This window comes from Lepisosteus oculatus, chromosome 5, assembly GCF_040954835.1.
Source record: "Lepisosteus oculatus isolate fLepOcu1 chromosome 5, fLepOcu1.hap2, whole genome shotgun sequence".
NCBI lineage: Eukaryota > Metazoa > Chordata > Actinopteri > Semionotiformes > Lepisosteidae > Lepisosteus > Lepisosteus oculatus.
This window is the reverse complement of record NC_090700.1, coordinates 6,376,306-6,391,131: the sequence shown is the minus strand read 5'-3', so window position 1 is coordinate 6,391,131 and position 14,826 is coordinate 6,376,306. Positions and strand designations below refer to the sequence as shown.

At 40.2% G+C, this 14,826-nt stretch overlaps 1 protein-coding gene across 3 annotated transcripts; it reads left to right on the top strand.

Annotated features, from left to right (window-relative positions):
* Window positions 1–2,519: 2,519 nt before the first annotated feature.
* wnt11 (wingless-type MMTV integration site family, member 11) lies at window positions 2,520–14,590 on the top strand. Of its 3 annotated transcripts, none has more exons than XM_006627772.3 (6): window positions 2,520–2,724; window positions 4,782–4,989; window positions 7,075–7,310; window positions 9,424–9,701; window positions 10,068–10,360; window positions 13,565–14,590. In XM_006627772.3, exons 2-6 carry the CDS (start codon window positions 4,907–4,909, stop codon window positions 13,737–13,739), a joined length of 1,065 nt encoding a protein of 354 aa, XP_006627835.1. In that variant the 5' UTR covers window positions 2,520–2,724; window positions 4,782–4,906; the 3' UTR covers window positions 13,740–14,590. The 3 variants fall into 3 exon arrangements, with proteins under 3 accessions (XP_006627835.1, XP_015196615.1, XP_015196616.1); XM_015341129.2 differs by having other exon boundaries at window positions 4,779–4,989; XM_015341130.2 differs by lacking the exon at window positions 2,520–2,724 and having other exon boundaries at window positions 4,903–4,989; window positions 7,157–7,310.
* Window positions 14,591–14,826: the final 236 nt, after the last annotated feature.

Below are 14,826 nucleotides of genomic sequence, written 5' to 3'. Positions count from 1 at the left end.
AAACGACCAGACAAATTTGACTTTGGAAAAGGAGTTTGCCAACAAAATAAGATGTGCAGTATTTAACTCACATGGGTCTGATTTTTGTCTCAACGGTCTTCAACGCATTAAAAAGCCGAATGCTTCAAAGAGAAAAAGGGAAAGTGGAATTTCTGTATTAGCGCAACTGTATGTGCGCAGTTTGTTTTTAATTAGGCCGTGCTTAATATTTAATTTATTTGTTCAATTAAGTCTTAGCTGGGGAGCGGAAGTTAGTAAACCTGTTCCATATACTGTACTTATCCCGCACACAAAAAAAAAGTTTGGGATTGATTTGCTTATAGAGTTTTTGAGGTCAACAACGGTATATTTTCTGCTTTTACTGTGACCATGACCATTTTAGAGAAACCTTCAACACAAACAAGAATATTTTAAACTGTGCGGTTTGAAACTTACAGCAGAAAATAGTCCCTGTGGACTGAAGTCCTTTTGATCCTCATGGAACCCTAAACATCAGACTGCACATCTACTGCGTGTGCGTTTCGTATACGGTGCACTTAAAAATATGTGGTTGTGGTTCATTTTCATTTGTTTTTCAACTCTTCTTATGCACTTTCGTTAATGACATAAAACACAAAGCAAGGCTGTGCACCCGGCAGGCATATTAAACGTGTTCTATCCTGTGAAGTCTAATTGTAAGCGTGTGAACGCTGAGGAGAAGACGTCATTTTTGTTCACGAAAATCGTCGAATTTCAGCACAAATACACCGAATTAAAACCAATTCAAGTTTTTTTTAGTTACGTGTCGGCTTTTGGCACCGCAGTGTAAACGCTGCAACATTAACGAAAGTTTTCAGTAAATGAGAATTGTCCTAAGCTTTATTTGATTCCACGTATTAAAAATAACGTTACAATCTGAAGCTATCGTATTCCAGAAAAACTGAACTTCCCCTGTTCTTCATCTCGTTTTTCTAACACCGGAGAAATAATTCAGCAGTTACCATAAACTTCCCGCTTATTTGTGTATAGCCAAACATGTTTTTATTATGCTTGATGCCCTTTGCCACTATTAATGGGATATTTATGCCTGGATATCTTTGATCCAGGTTCCAAGTTATTTTAGTGTGTTTTGTGCATTTTTAAATTAAATGGTTAGCGTTTTGGAGGACATTCTTAACTATTTATTGCTTTAATAATTCCAGGATTTAAGATGAGAGTTAGACAAGTTCCTTTTTCATCTTAAAATAGCTTTTATGGTCTCACTCTAATCGCTACTTTTAAAAATGCTATTCTTTCCTGTTTTCCAAATTAAAGTTATAAATAGCACGCAAATGAAAGAATTTTCCTTTTTTAAAAGTATCCATTGGAACAATGTGGATGGAAAGTGGATTAATTAAGGTATCTTAATTGCAAGGCTATTTGAAGTGTTTTGTGTGTGGTGTTTTTTTATTATAGGGAAAGTTGTGAGCGCTACACGGAATTCTCCGCAGGAGAGGAACTGAGCTGAACCATAGAGCCAGGTTAATAATAAAAGCATATGGAGAAGTCCTATAGAGAACATCTTGACTTTTATTATAACATAGAAACTATTAATTCAATGCTTAACATAGCTGGTAAAAATATTAGCAATTTAACCCTTGATACTGGAGAAAGTTTTTTGTAGCTTCATGTCCAAGCTGTAAGTTATGAATCGTTTTGTTCTGAAGCTAAAAAATGAGTGAATCCCTGATAACTTATCGGGAACTTTCACTGTTCATTAAATAATTATAACCGTAAACAACACGGAAAAAGAATTTCTCATAGTTTGTGTCTGTTCTCTACAAACACATTTATCTAATGGGTAACACGATGGGGTAAACATGCCTGTATTAATAGCGATTACTTTATCTAAACCATTAGATCAAGTAGATGCAATTTTGAAATACTCTATACAATATTGCAAAACTGAACCCAAAACTGTCCATAACGGAATTCAGAATATAGTTTAGAGATGACACGGAACAGCCGGGTAAGATTCATACAGATGTTTACCGATCGATGTCAACGGTAAAGTTAATGTAAGAGCTATGACGTAGTGATATGGTACTTTTTTCACAATATTGCGCAATTATGAAAGCTGCTGTTTTCTCACTGGTATGTCGATTTAAAAAAAATATAAATAGTGCTTTGTTTCGTGTGGGAAACTTTGAAAATGAAAATCACAGGTCACTCGGACGGGACTCGAGGCTCTACAAGTGCATTTTTAAAATAATCATTTCATGGTAATAATATCAATATGAAAATATTACGGTTTTCTGTATTTGTAATATGCTATGTTACTGGTGCACATTTTCCCCTTTCGTGAACTAATACTAATGCGTAGCACAGATTCGTATCGTTTTTTTTAGATAAAGAAAGATGTAGTAATGTTCTTTAGTTCTCTTTAAAAGCCTAAATCCCGTGTGCTTTGTTATGCTAATTACGCCTGACATCACAGTGAGATCAAAGCGGCGCAGTGCTCATATAAGTAGGGGCTTCAGCAACACCGCGAGTCTCACACTTTCCGCACAAGAGCTGTGTGCCTGCGCAGTCTCGCTCCGTTAAACCAACTCACTTCAACTTAAACTGCGGAGGCACAGTTCAATGATGCTGCTTGGAAGTTTGGGGTCACCAATTTGTAAACACCTTGGATTTACAAACACGTTTTGACGGCTGGTCCTCAGTGAAAAGTGAAAACCTACAGGCTTCTTTTTTAAATCGGAAAAAGTAAGTGAAACTCAGATTGTGCTCTGATTGGAAAGCTGCGATGTGCTTTGTATTTATACGTGTTCAGGGTTTTATATATATTATGGTTCTGTTTCTAATGAGCGTATCGACTATGGTAATCCGATACAGTATTAAGGACAGCATTTAGGTTTCTGTTGAAATCCTAACTTCTAACGCGATGGGACTGTAATATCATAGCAAATTAACAAAACGACTTGCAAGACCTTCCTATTCGTTTTTGAGTTTAGCCCAAAAATGTCTGCTTTAATAGAACATTTATTTTTATGTAAAGAATTTTATCACACTTTTGTGACTAAACTCAATGAGAAAAATGATAACTGCAAGCATTGACGGGACCTGCTGAAGCCAAATGTAGTGAAAGAATTAAGAGCACTATTTTGTTCTTTTGACAGTTTTGTGAGATGCAAGAGACTACAGTATTTCGAGGCTAACATTATATTCCGGGCCATGAGAGGCTTTTTCTTTTAAAACGCCTTAAGTGAATGAACGAATATATAAGGTATATACCACACAATGGAAACCTTTGAAATCTACTCAGATATTTTGTCATTGGAAATAAGGCATTTAAATATTAACATATTTGAGATACATACGATATTTCCACTGGAAAGAAAACTACAGAGAATTTGTCCGCTTACGTTATACCTAATTAACTTCGGTAACTACTGCTTTCCCAGCGAGAGCAGGGAGATAAATTCAGTTCGCCACAGCAGGTTGCTTTCAAACCAAGCCCAGACCTGGCAGGACTGTACAGTTGAATTTAATGACCCTAGTGGTGATCTTTCGACCCTTTCTTTGCGTCACTGGTGTTGAAATAATACTAATGGGTTTAAAACCTTTTTGTTACGGCAAAAAAAAAAGTTTTCCTCGACTGTGAAACGAGATAGACTTGTATGTTACGTATAGTAAGATGCCCTAGTAGGTTAGTTACAGTAGGTGTTTCCTTTCCATCCGCAGTTCAGGATTCTGAAAAACGCCAAACGCAAAAAATGCTTCCTATACTTATCAACAAGGTTTTCTTCAGACCTAATTTTTTTTCTTTACCAGATGCCAGATAACAATTATGATGTAAAGCTGCGAAATTGTGCAAGGGTATACTCTTTTATTAATGTTTGTATATGGGCCTTTAGTGTAGTATAGATATGCATTTATTAAACCCGTATTCTTTCATTGAAATGGACTACAAATGAATTTAATATTCGCTTTTAAATCTACGTGTTACATTTCCTCCAAAACGTGTTTTCAGAGTCTTTACTAAAACATCAATGTATTTCATAGTAGACCTGAAAACGTATTTTATAAAATTTTGGATTATTTGAAGTCAATTCTCATCTTTGTTTAAAAAACGTGAAATAAGCTACCCCTCCACCCAAGCAGATAGTAGTAGCTCTAATCGATTTGCAGCTATAAGGTGGATAGTTATTTTGATTCGGGGAGCAAGAACAGTGTTTCTTCTAGCAGACTCTATAAGAAATACAGGCCCGCTCGTAGAAGCTTGGATGTCAACGAGGAGTGTATCTAAGTGGAACTAATATAACTAAGACAGAAGCATTGAGACAGGCAACCCGGAGCTTCATTATTGTGATTTGAAGCTACTGGCACCGGTGTAATTAATAGGGATCGAGGCGTTTGTTAAAGGAGCCCTACTATGAAGGATTTACCTGGCTAAAGATGGTAATATACACCGCAAGTTCGGTTTAGTATAACAGGCTTTCCATAATTGTATAGTATAACCCTTATTTTGACATCCTAGTAATCGTTTCAATTACGAGCTACAATTATATCTTGATAAAACAGATCTGGATGACCGCAGAGTCATGTGTTATTTTCGGTTTCCTTTTCGACGTGTATTTGCTTGCGTGCAATTTTCTAAACGTTTCACCTGCTATCCCTCGAGTACGCCATCAGTAGAAGAAATGTGTGAACATGCACATACACGACCCACTCCTAGAGTGCAATAATGTGTTAATTGAATTGACGTTTGTATGCATTTTAATATATTAGGGGCGAAACGCCTGTGTTTTATGTTCCAGCAGCCCGAAGACTCACGGAGGAGAGAACGGCGGTTCTGCGTTCGGAAGGTTTTTATTGTAGGTAAAAAACTAAGAAGCCATTTTCATCGTCCTGATTCAATTCCGAGCGCCTCGGACCGGAAAAAAAAATGAAAGCCACCCTTCACCTTCTGCAGTTGACCTTGATCATCCTACAGCTACAGACGGAACTCTGCTCTGGGATTAAATGGCTGTAAGCATTCCTATTTCCATTTTATCCCTCAGATGCAGGGGTGCTTCCCAATGGAAATGCGCACAATCGTTCTACTCTGGATCCCAAAACACACACACACACACAAACACACACACACACAAACACACACACACACACACACACCCCGTCACATTTCTGTGGGGCTGTGGCCATTCCTGAGAACTTCCTTGTTTTGAAGAGAGAAAGGCACACATATCAGTGTTAAACGTGCAAGTAGTGGAGGGTTTGTTCTAGGGTTTTTAATGAAGGCAATCAAGAAAATCAGGTCATGTTTCAGACAGGTGCCCCAAGCACCTATCTCAGTTAAGCTTTCCTGTGATGTATCCGTTTCTTTTAGAAATAAGATGAAGAAAGCCTTTTTCTTCCTTGTAAAAATGTCAATAAATGGTATACAAAGTTTTGTGAAAGAATTAGACACACACTCATTAATTCCTTGTGAAATAATAATTCCCTGAAAATAATTTTGAATACAAGTTTTTTTTGATTGATTGCTTACACGAGATGGCTCGTCAAGGAAATCATGCACACACGCAGAATTATAATATCAGAATATGTTTTGTAATCTTATGATGACTTACACGTTTTCCTCCACAAAAAGGCCTGGGCTCTACACCAATTTATTGCTCTACACCAGTGGAGGGTGTGTGACTCTGTGATGTTCAGCTGTCTTGGAATTAAATTCCTCTCACCAATTTCAGCTGCTAGATCTGATTCAATTTGAAAGCATATTGCTGCCCGTTTCCTTACCTACGTGCTGTGTGGGTCAGACATCGGTAGCACCAGTGGTGACCAGTCCTGGTGGGAATAAACTGTTGCATGCTTTTCAAATCCCTTTTCAGCAAGCTTTGTTTAAAAGACAAGCACAGATGTGATGAATGCAAGCAAGCAAGGGCTTATACAGCTTTCAAGCCTAAGAACCAATTTGAAACAGATGCAGTAATAAACACCTGCCCTAAGTGGGTAACCCAGAGTGAAAGCCATAGCTCGGTATGGGCACAGTACTGTGTAGCCTTAATCGGAAGCAGACATGGGTGAAGGGTACCCCAGTGAACTGCAGAACAGCAGAACATCTTGTGCATCTGTATTTAGTAGCCTAAGTCAAAGGTGGCACAATCACTCTTATTCCAGCTCTTGCTGATAAAGGAGGTGTACTGGAGCAATACCCTGACAGGCTGGTGTAGTGTGTTGTATTTTTAACATCTGAATCATCTAATGCACATGCCTGTGCCAGAATTAAAACTTAGTCTTCAGTTCGAATTGTGTTAACGCAGAATGTTGTTTTTTTTTATTCCAGTGTTACTGAAAATAAAACATTCCTTTTTAATTAGTTATATAGATATATTTAGAAAGTTATTTTTATGGGGCTGGAGAAGGGTCATAAAGAGGACTGTACTGGTTAGAATAAATACAACTTATTGAACAGACTTGCCTTCAATGGTCTATTGCTGTAACAGGACTCTTGATTAAAGACCTGGGAAAGGTAATGTAAGTTTTACATAGTGCTTTCAAAATTAGAATACTTGTGTTGATTATTATATTAAATTAGGTTTGACAGTTTAATAAATTGCATTTATTAAGTAGCAGTTATATTATAACTATATAAAATTTATATAAAATTACTAGAAATCAGCACGCTACTATGAATGCTAAACCAATCTGAATTGTAGAGGTGCGGTAGAAGCTGTTCTCATGGAGAAATTTCGCTGTACAATCAGGCAAAAGTCAAGAACAAGATGCAAATGAGTTTGTGATTTTTTTTTTTAATTTGATTGTCTCAGATAGATTACGATGCTTTGTGACATTCTGCAATGACAGATGTAATAGTTTCTCCCCATGATCTCTATGGATTTAAGAAATACAAAATACTTTATATTTGATCAGTAATATAGTTATATAGTTTATAATGATATAGTTTATCTGTTAGGTTTGTGTTTACCAGGCTTTTGTTCTGTAGTTACATGGACCATGAAAATAATATCACAGTGGCTTAGGAGATGCTACAAAGAGCAGAACTTTTATTTAGTCGTTTTAAAAGGCAAAATCATTATTTCTGTTGGTATTTAGAGCTCTGGCCAAGACATCTGCCTCCCTACACCTAAACCAGACTCAACACTGCAAACAGCTACAGGGCCTGGTCTCGTCTCAGGTGCAGCTGTGCCGCAGTAACCTGGAGCTCATGCACACCATCATCCAGGCCGCCAGGGAAGTGAAGAAGACCTGTCAGAAAACATTCGGCGACATGCGCTGGAACTGCTCCTCCATAGAGAGCGTGCCACAGTTCATGCCAGACCTGGAGAGAGGTAACACATGCCGCTCTGTGGACTCCAGGCCTTGCAGTGTCTTCTGTGATCTGCCGCTGCCCAGGAGGAATTCTGTGCGCCCAGACATTATCAAACTTGTGTAACTTGTGTAAGAGGATAGCGGTGAGGGAGGGAGGTTCTGGCCTCTCTTCATTGGCTTTGTAGACTGCACGGAATTCACAACGGCATTGAATCAAAGGCACGCAAAGGCAGAGAATGCTTTATTGTGTCACTCTCTGCACAATAGAAGTCACCTCCTCCCCGCCTCCTACAATTTCCTGTTCATAAACCCCTCCTGTTCAGCCTGGGCCGACGGGCCCGTCTCTCTCTGAGAACCTTAAGGCCGTCGGCTTCGTGTGCTGTAAAAACTAAATATTACAAAGCCTATCTTTGCGGATCAAGCTCAGAAAAGTAGTGTGAGCTTTTAGACCGAAATACTCTCCATGCTTCGTGGGTAGACAATTGCTACAATTTGCAGGTTGAAGAGGAAGTTGTGATTGAAGTTTGTGTGGTGCGGGCAGCATCAGGGCTCAGATTGACTTCACAATGCCATTTTATAAGGTATAATACTTCCTAGTTTTTGTCCCTAGTACTTCTTTTTATGGACTTCATCCATCATGCTTCTATTATATGTTCCTCCCATTCTTGAACCTTTTGTTTTTGTGTTCTCCGAAGAAGCTGAAATGTTGCTTTTGTCTGCAGTCTAACTTGAAATTACATGCCGTTTAGCGTCATGAAGGCGGATGCCGTGCAGATGCAGATGTTTACAGAGGCATCGTTCACGTCCTGCCAAGTCTTGGCCAGAGGCGCCGCCGTGCACCCCTTTTTTCAGTTTTAATAGGTTTATTTGCTTATCAATCCAATTGCCAAGTAACTTCTCCTGTGCCAGAAACGCCAATTGCCAAAGCAGGTTTGCTAAATCTGTGTGAAGTTCTAAGCTCACTTCAAAGAGCTGGCTCCCTATCAAACGAGTGTTGAAGGCCGAATGACATGCCTTTAAGAAGACGGCCTCCACCTGTCAACTATTTAAGCTACCTTAAAACCTTCTCTCGGCTACAAATGGCTTGCATCTTGGACAGTCCAAAGGCTCCTTTGATGTATCCCCATGTCAAACCAAGGTGTGGCTCTTTTGGGCCCTCCACCAGCTGTTTCTTTCCTGTTTATTACACTTCCCTGTATGTAGATTTATATCTAAAGAAATCCTTGTATCATCCCCATCCATAACAAGGCTACTGTGTTTTAGAATGGACCAGATAGCAGCATAAAATTTTACATTTTTCATTTGGGTTTGCAATGGATGACATAGCGTTATCTAGACAGGTGCTGCATTTCACTGGTGGATGAAATGAATTTTTTCCTGCATGTAAAATCCTTTGAGCTCCTTTGGGGGTTAAGACATTTTACTTTGTAGCTTTTCTCATTGCATCATGTGGTTGTGCAAATGCAGTGCTTCCTGAACCAATCTTGGCATCCAGTGAGGCTTCTCATTTCAGTGTGCTATGAAATAACTGGGACACATTGCCTGGCATCTGAATCACATTTAACACGGGGATAAATGCTACATTGCATCAGCCCATTCAAAAAATTGTTCCCATCTGATATGTGTAAAATTATAAAGGGAATTCATTATAGAATGCAACTATACTGAGGCTCTGCAGGTACAACATACAGTTGGTACAGGTAGCAGGTCACATTGTATCCCTGTGACTGAGATATTTTTTATTCTGTGGGAAACAGTTTAAGACAGCGGGGCATATGATTCTAGGGTGCAGAGATCCGTCACAGACAGTGTTTCCCCTGCTTGAGTGTGTGACCTGTTTAATTCCCAGATAACGTAAAAAAGATTAAAACGAAGGCCAAATAACCCTTTTTGAGGCTAATTTTTAACAGCCGTTTACCAAATTCAGATGAGTAGGAGTTTTTGTCAGCTTTAGGTACGATAGAGGTTGCCTTAAGACATATGAGCAGTGTTGTGTAAATATGGTAATGAATAGGGATTATGTTTGGGTGTGTTACTTTTCTGGGCCTTCTTCATGTAAAACAAGAGCCTGTGTGTCAACCACAGCTGACTGACGGATTCCACCCAATGTGCCCATTTTCTCACCTGCGCCAGGTACGAGGGAGTCGGCGTTTGTGTACGCCCTGTCAGCGGCGGCCATCAGCCACACCATCGCGCGCGCCTGCACCTCGGGGGACCTGCGGGGATGCTCCTGCGGACCGATCCCCACGGAGGTCCTCCAGCAGGGCCACCGCTGGGGGGGCTGTGCTGACAACCTCCACTACGGCCTCATGATGGGCTCCAAGTTCTCCGACGCCCCCATGAAGATGAAGCGGTCCGGCTCCCAGGCCAACAAACTGATGCACCTGCACAACAGCGAAGTGGGGAGACAGGTATGTTGCTGAGGGTTTAAGCGGTGGCGTGGGCACTGAACGTGTCTCTGCACTGCAGTGTTCGCCTTGCTCCAGCGTGCATACACTCATACAGTCACCACACAAGTTTCTGGTCACCAGGCATGGAAACTATGGAAATCAATGGCATTTAGCTAAAGACACATGGCTAAAGGAAAACACTAGTTTTGCCTCTTGATTGGCAGAAGAGGACCAGCAGTAAAGCTATGAGAACAAGTGACAGGGGATCAGTTTAAAAGGCTTAATTGTCCACCTTTGATAAAACCAACCTTGATTAGATGATGTAGATGGAGTCGTTGGCTCCAGTTCTTTTTTGTTTGGCCCTGAAACAAGTCTGCGTGCTCACAGGCCCTGCGGGATGCCTTGGAGATGAAGTGCAAGTGTCATGGAGTGTCGGGCTCCTGCTCCATACGGACCTGCTGGAAGGGCCTGCAGGACCTGAAGGACATTGCCATCGACCTGAAGACCAAGTACCTGTCTGCCACCAAGGTGGTGCACCGGCCGATGGGCACGCGCAAGCAGCTGGTCCCCAAGGACATCGACATCCGCCCGGTCCAGGAGAACGAGCTGGTGTACCTGCAGAGCTCGCCGGACTTCTGCACCAAGAACGAGAAGCTGGGCTCCTTAGGGACACAGGACAGGTGAGCCGGGCCCTGAATTTCGAGGTGCTTCTTTTCCACTTTGCACTTTGCCTGGGCAGCCCACACCCTTGCAATACTTATTCTCAGGCTTTCTGGAAGGGCAAATGAGAATTTAGCTATTTTCATGAATTGTGACAATAAAGTGCCTTATCTGATGCGTAGGCTGTGAGCAATAAGAATTGCTCCTTTGAGTAACTCTTAAAAGATTAAGGTATCCTTTGGTATAAGTACTGTCCTTACCTTCACCTATTTACCTTTCACCACTGTGCAAAGAGAAGCTTTATCTTAGTCTTGTCCTTTCTGATTTGCGTTCTGACTGTTTTGTGTTGGTATTGTACACATCCTGAAAAACATCATGGGACACCTGGGGATCAGAGGCAGAGACTTTCATTTTACATTGACTCCAATTACTAGAATAAAAAGTTAAGAATTGCTCAGTGTGGTTTGGAACTGACACGTCTAAATAAAGAAACAGTTGTGTGAGTTTTATGTCAGGCTATGACACACCATTATGGGTGATCATTCTCTAATGTGAGAGGAAATTTTGTTCTATCAATAGGTTGTGTTTTTTTCTGGATTTTCCTCTTTGTATTCTGTGTATTGTCAAGAGCAATTCATTGAAACATGTGGCTAGCAGTGTCCACGTGTTTAAAAGCACTGATAAAGCAAGCGGGCTAATGAGCTTGCCTTGTATCTACAAGGCTGTGTATGTGTCAGTGACATAGCTATTGTGATGCTGTGTCAGTGTTATATGTGCAGTAGCTATTGTCAGGCTGTATCTATGCGAGTGATACAAGGATTGTGAGGCTCCACTTAGGCTGCTATCATCGATTTAATTTAGGTCCCAAGTACATCAAGAAGACTGTGAGAAAAGAGAACCAAAACTGCATTCAGCTGCTCTGAAATTTTCAGCTACCTGAAAAAAATACCCCCCCCCCAAAAAAAAAAACAAACATCTCAATTGCTGCCTTCTAAATGGAGTTAAACAAGATTGTTTAATTTTAACGTTGTGGTTCACTTGAATATTTTAATAGCAAACAGTGAGGAAATGGAGTAAAAGGTGACAGGGTTAAATATATCCAAGGGGGAGATGGTGAACTTGGAGCAGTGCCTTTGGAGAACGATTTTCCAGGCTGGAATTAGAATCAGAATCTAAAATAATTCATCAGGGCGTTACTGGCATTTGCTATAACAGGATAATGACACATTTTAAATAATAAACGAATAGTTAAAAACTGTCAGACCCTGAGTAATTATGTGTACTGACATACGGAGCTGTGAAAATCATTTTGGTACAGACTTTTCCCCTATCGGTTATATGCTTTTAAGATCCTTTTGAAAACGGGGCTATGAGTTTTATGACAGTGAAGTAATTGTTCTGTGAAGTGCTGGGGGTGGTTAGTGCTGGCGGAAGACATTTCTCCAAGCAAGCTGCAGGCAGGCACACTTTTGCCTTGTAATCTGGGATCAGCTTTATAGCCCAGTCACATTGTTTCTGTTTTACTTCAGTCTGCGGAAAGGAGTCCCAGATATCTTTCATGAAAATTCCTGAATCTTCTAGAAAAGGCAGGAACTTCAATGTCTCCATGTGTTGAACCATTACGTTCCTGCAGAACGATAATGCCCAGCGTGAAACAGCTGGAGTTTTACTGCGCCTTTTGTTAGTGAATGTTGTCGTCCATTGTAATGAGAATGGAAACGAATCTTACAGATATTTATTGTGAAGTACAACCTACAGTGCTTTTGTACAACATCACCATAATTGGGGTTATTTTGTCTTGAGTCTTATTCTAAATGGGCAAAACAATTAAAGGAGCATATACACTTATAAATGACAAGTACACACTTAAAACATTGTAAAAATGTAATGTTAATTGTTATCCTTTAGAAATAACCAATTAACACCCTCTTTTTTCAAGGCCAGCATATTGGTATTGTGGATCACCTGTATTATTTCACCCGAAAACCTAAATAATAATTTATTAATACGAAATCCGAGAGTCGGTGCTTGCTTCGATTTTGACAGCTGATAACCTGCTTAATGTGGAGGAGATAAACGTCAGGTCATGAGGCCTTAAGAATATTAACCTCTCTCCAAACCCATGTTGGCAGCATAGCTCTGAAATACAGAACCCCTTTTGCAGAACGAATACATTTGTTATATTATATACATATATGATTTTCCATATGAATATTATCTTAGCTGCTTTAGAGCTTCTTGCTTGAGATCTCACTCCTTAGTTTACCTTCACCTGCTTGTAAACTACAGTGCAGTGGGACAGAATTGTGTTTGTAAGGATACGTACACTGGTTAGAGACATGTAGCAGGTGAAACATCCATTGTTGTGCTCTCTGCAGCTTGTTCTCTTCAAACCAGATAATTTGAAATTAACTGGAGTGGGTTGTAGACCATAGCACAAGATGCATGATATGGTACTACTGGATTTACATACAGCGTAGCAGAAAGTCATAAGTTTTTTTTAGCCATTGTCAAAAGGGTGATCTGTGATATGTCAACTTCATGTCACCTAGACGAAACCTGCACCTGCATATGGATCAGGAAGGGCATCTGTCTGTCAAGGATGATTGGCAATCAAGCCTTTGCTCGCTGGTTAAAATGTATAATGAGCTGTTTGCATTCCAGTGTGCATTTGTAATGTAGAGTAAGATTAACTTCAATCCACCTCTGTCCAACTGGTCAAACTGTTGTGTACACTTCACTAACCCAGTTGGCGTACAAGCTCTCCTAGTGTTCTTTTGCAGCCCCCACTGATTTATGGTATTAGAAAGAATATATATTAGAAAAGAGCCTATTGGGGTAGGACTTATGAATAAAAGGGATGTCTGAGTATGGTTCTTATCTTGAGGAAAGTTCTCCAAGATCAGAAATCCTGAAATAAGGCCTTTCCATTTGCTTGGGGGTTGAGTGTTCAGTGGGAGATTGAACTTGTGTGTGTCTGTGAACAGTCGTTTTGCAGGACTGGAAGATCTGGGCAGTTCTTGAGTGTGACTCGGGGGGGTAGGGAGAACAAAATCAGCATCTCCCTTCAGTGAGGCCTTCAGAGCGCCGCGGTCTTGAAACAAACTGTCAGCAGCGCTCAGATGTGTTGCACGACCCCGAAAGGAGAGTTTGTCTTGTTCTCTAGGCGTCGCGGTGGAACTCGAGGTATTTAAGGGTGTTTTTCTCCTGTCTCTGCTCCGCAGGCAATGTAACAAGACCTCCAATGGCAGTGACAGCTGTGACTTGATGTGCTGTGGCCGTGGCTACAACCCTTACACAGAGAAGCTGGTGGAGAGGTGCCACTGCAAATACCACTGGTGTTGCTACGTGACCTGTAAGAAATGTGAGAGAACTGTGGAGAGATATGTGTGCAAATGAGCCGCTTTCCATCTCTGTCGACCTCTTTAAACAACAGATAACCAAAGCACTATAGACGAAGAAGGGCTTCCTTTTGTCTTAAGCTTCAATGTGTGTCTTGTCGAGAGCAATTCTATTTTTCTTTTCGTTAACCTCTTGTCGCCGATGGACCCTGCGTTTTGAGGACAGCTGAAGCGAAAGTGTCCGAAAGGTGCATATTTTTGTACGCGAAGAGAACTGTGCTTGAGGATTTTCCTGAATTTGGGCAGAGTACCTTATTGTGGAAAGTGGAAACCTATTTTGTTACACATTTTATAATAAAAAAAAAATACATGATATCGGAATCCTGCAGGAAACCTCCAAGTCTCTGGACAATACATGGTGCATTTCTAGCTTTGGACTGATGTTGAATTTTAATTACTGAGTTCAAAACCATTCCATGGAACTGTAAGCATTTTAAGGTCTTTTGGGGATTATTTAATGGGACTCTTTTATGAAAACAACAAAACAAGTGCTGAATATGGAAAGGGCACTTCAATTATTTGCTTCAGGAATGGAAGAGAGTCCTGTGTTAAATGCCTGGATATCCAGTTCATCTCTGAAGTTCCAAGAGAAGAGAAGACTGTATTTGTCCAGCGGCCCTGGCAAGGACAGTATGAAGAAGAGTATTTGCATTGTTAAATTTCCCATAATACAAGGAATGCAGGTAGTCCAAAGCTCACACTTCAGAGTATGTGAACTGCTTACATGGGCTTTCCATGACGGTAGATAATAAACCACTTTTGTGTGGGTGTACATACTTCCTTTTGTATGCGGAATTTAAAGAAATATTTATATAAACTAATTAAAGATCCTTTACCAAGCTCTTAGAATGTTAAATATGTTTTTTTTTCCAGTATAAACTCGTTTTTAATCATGCCTCTGTTTCCAGAAGATGCAAAAAACAATCCAAAAATTACACTATAGGTTTATTGTTTTGACTAAATTTCATTTCTCTGACTATTGCCTTGAGTGAAATCTTAATCCTAACTAGCTAAGAATTTAATAACCAATTATTTGCTGCAACACTGTAAATCAGTACAGATTTAAGCTATATTTACAACTCGTA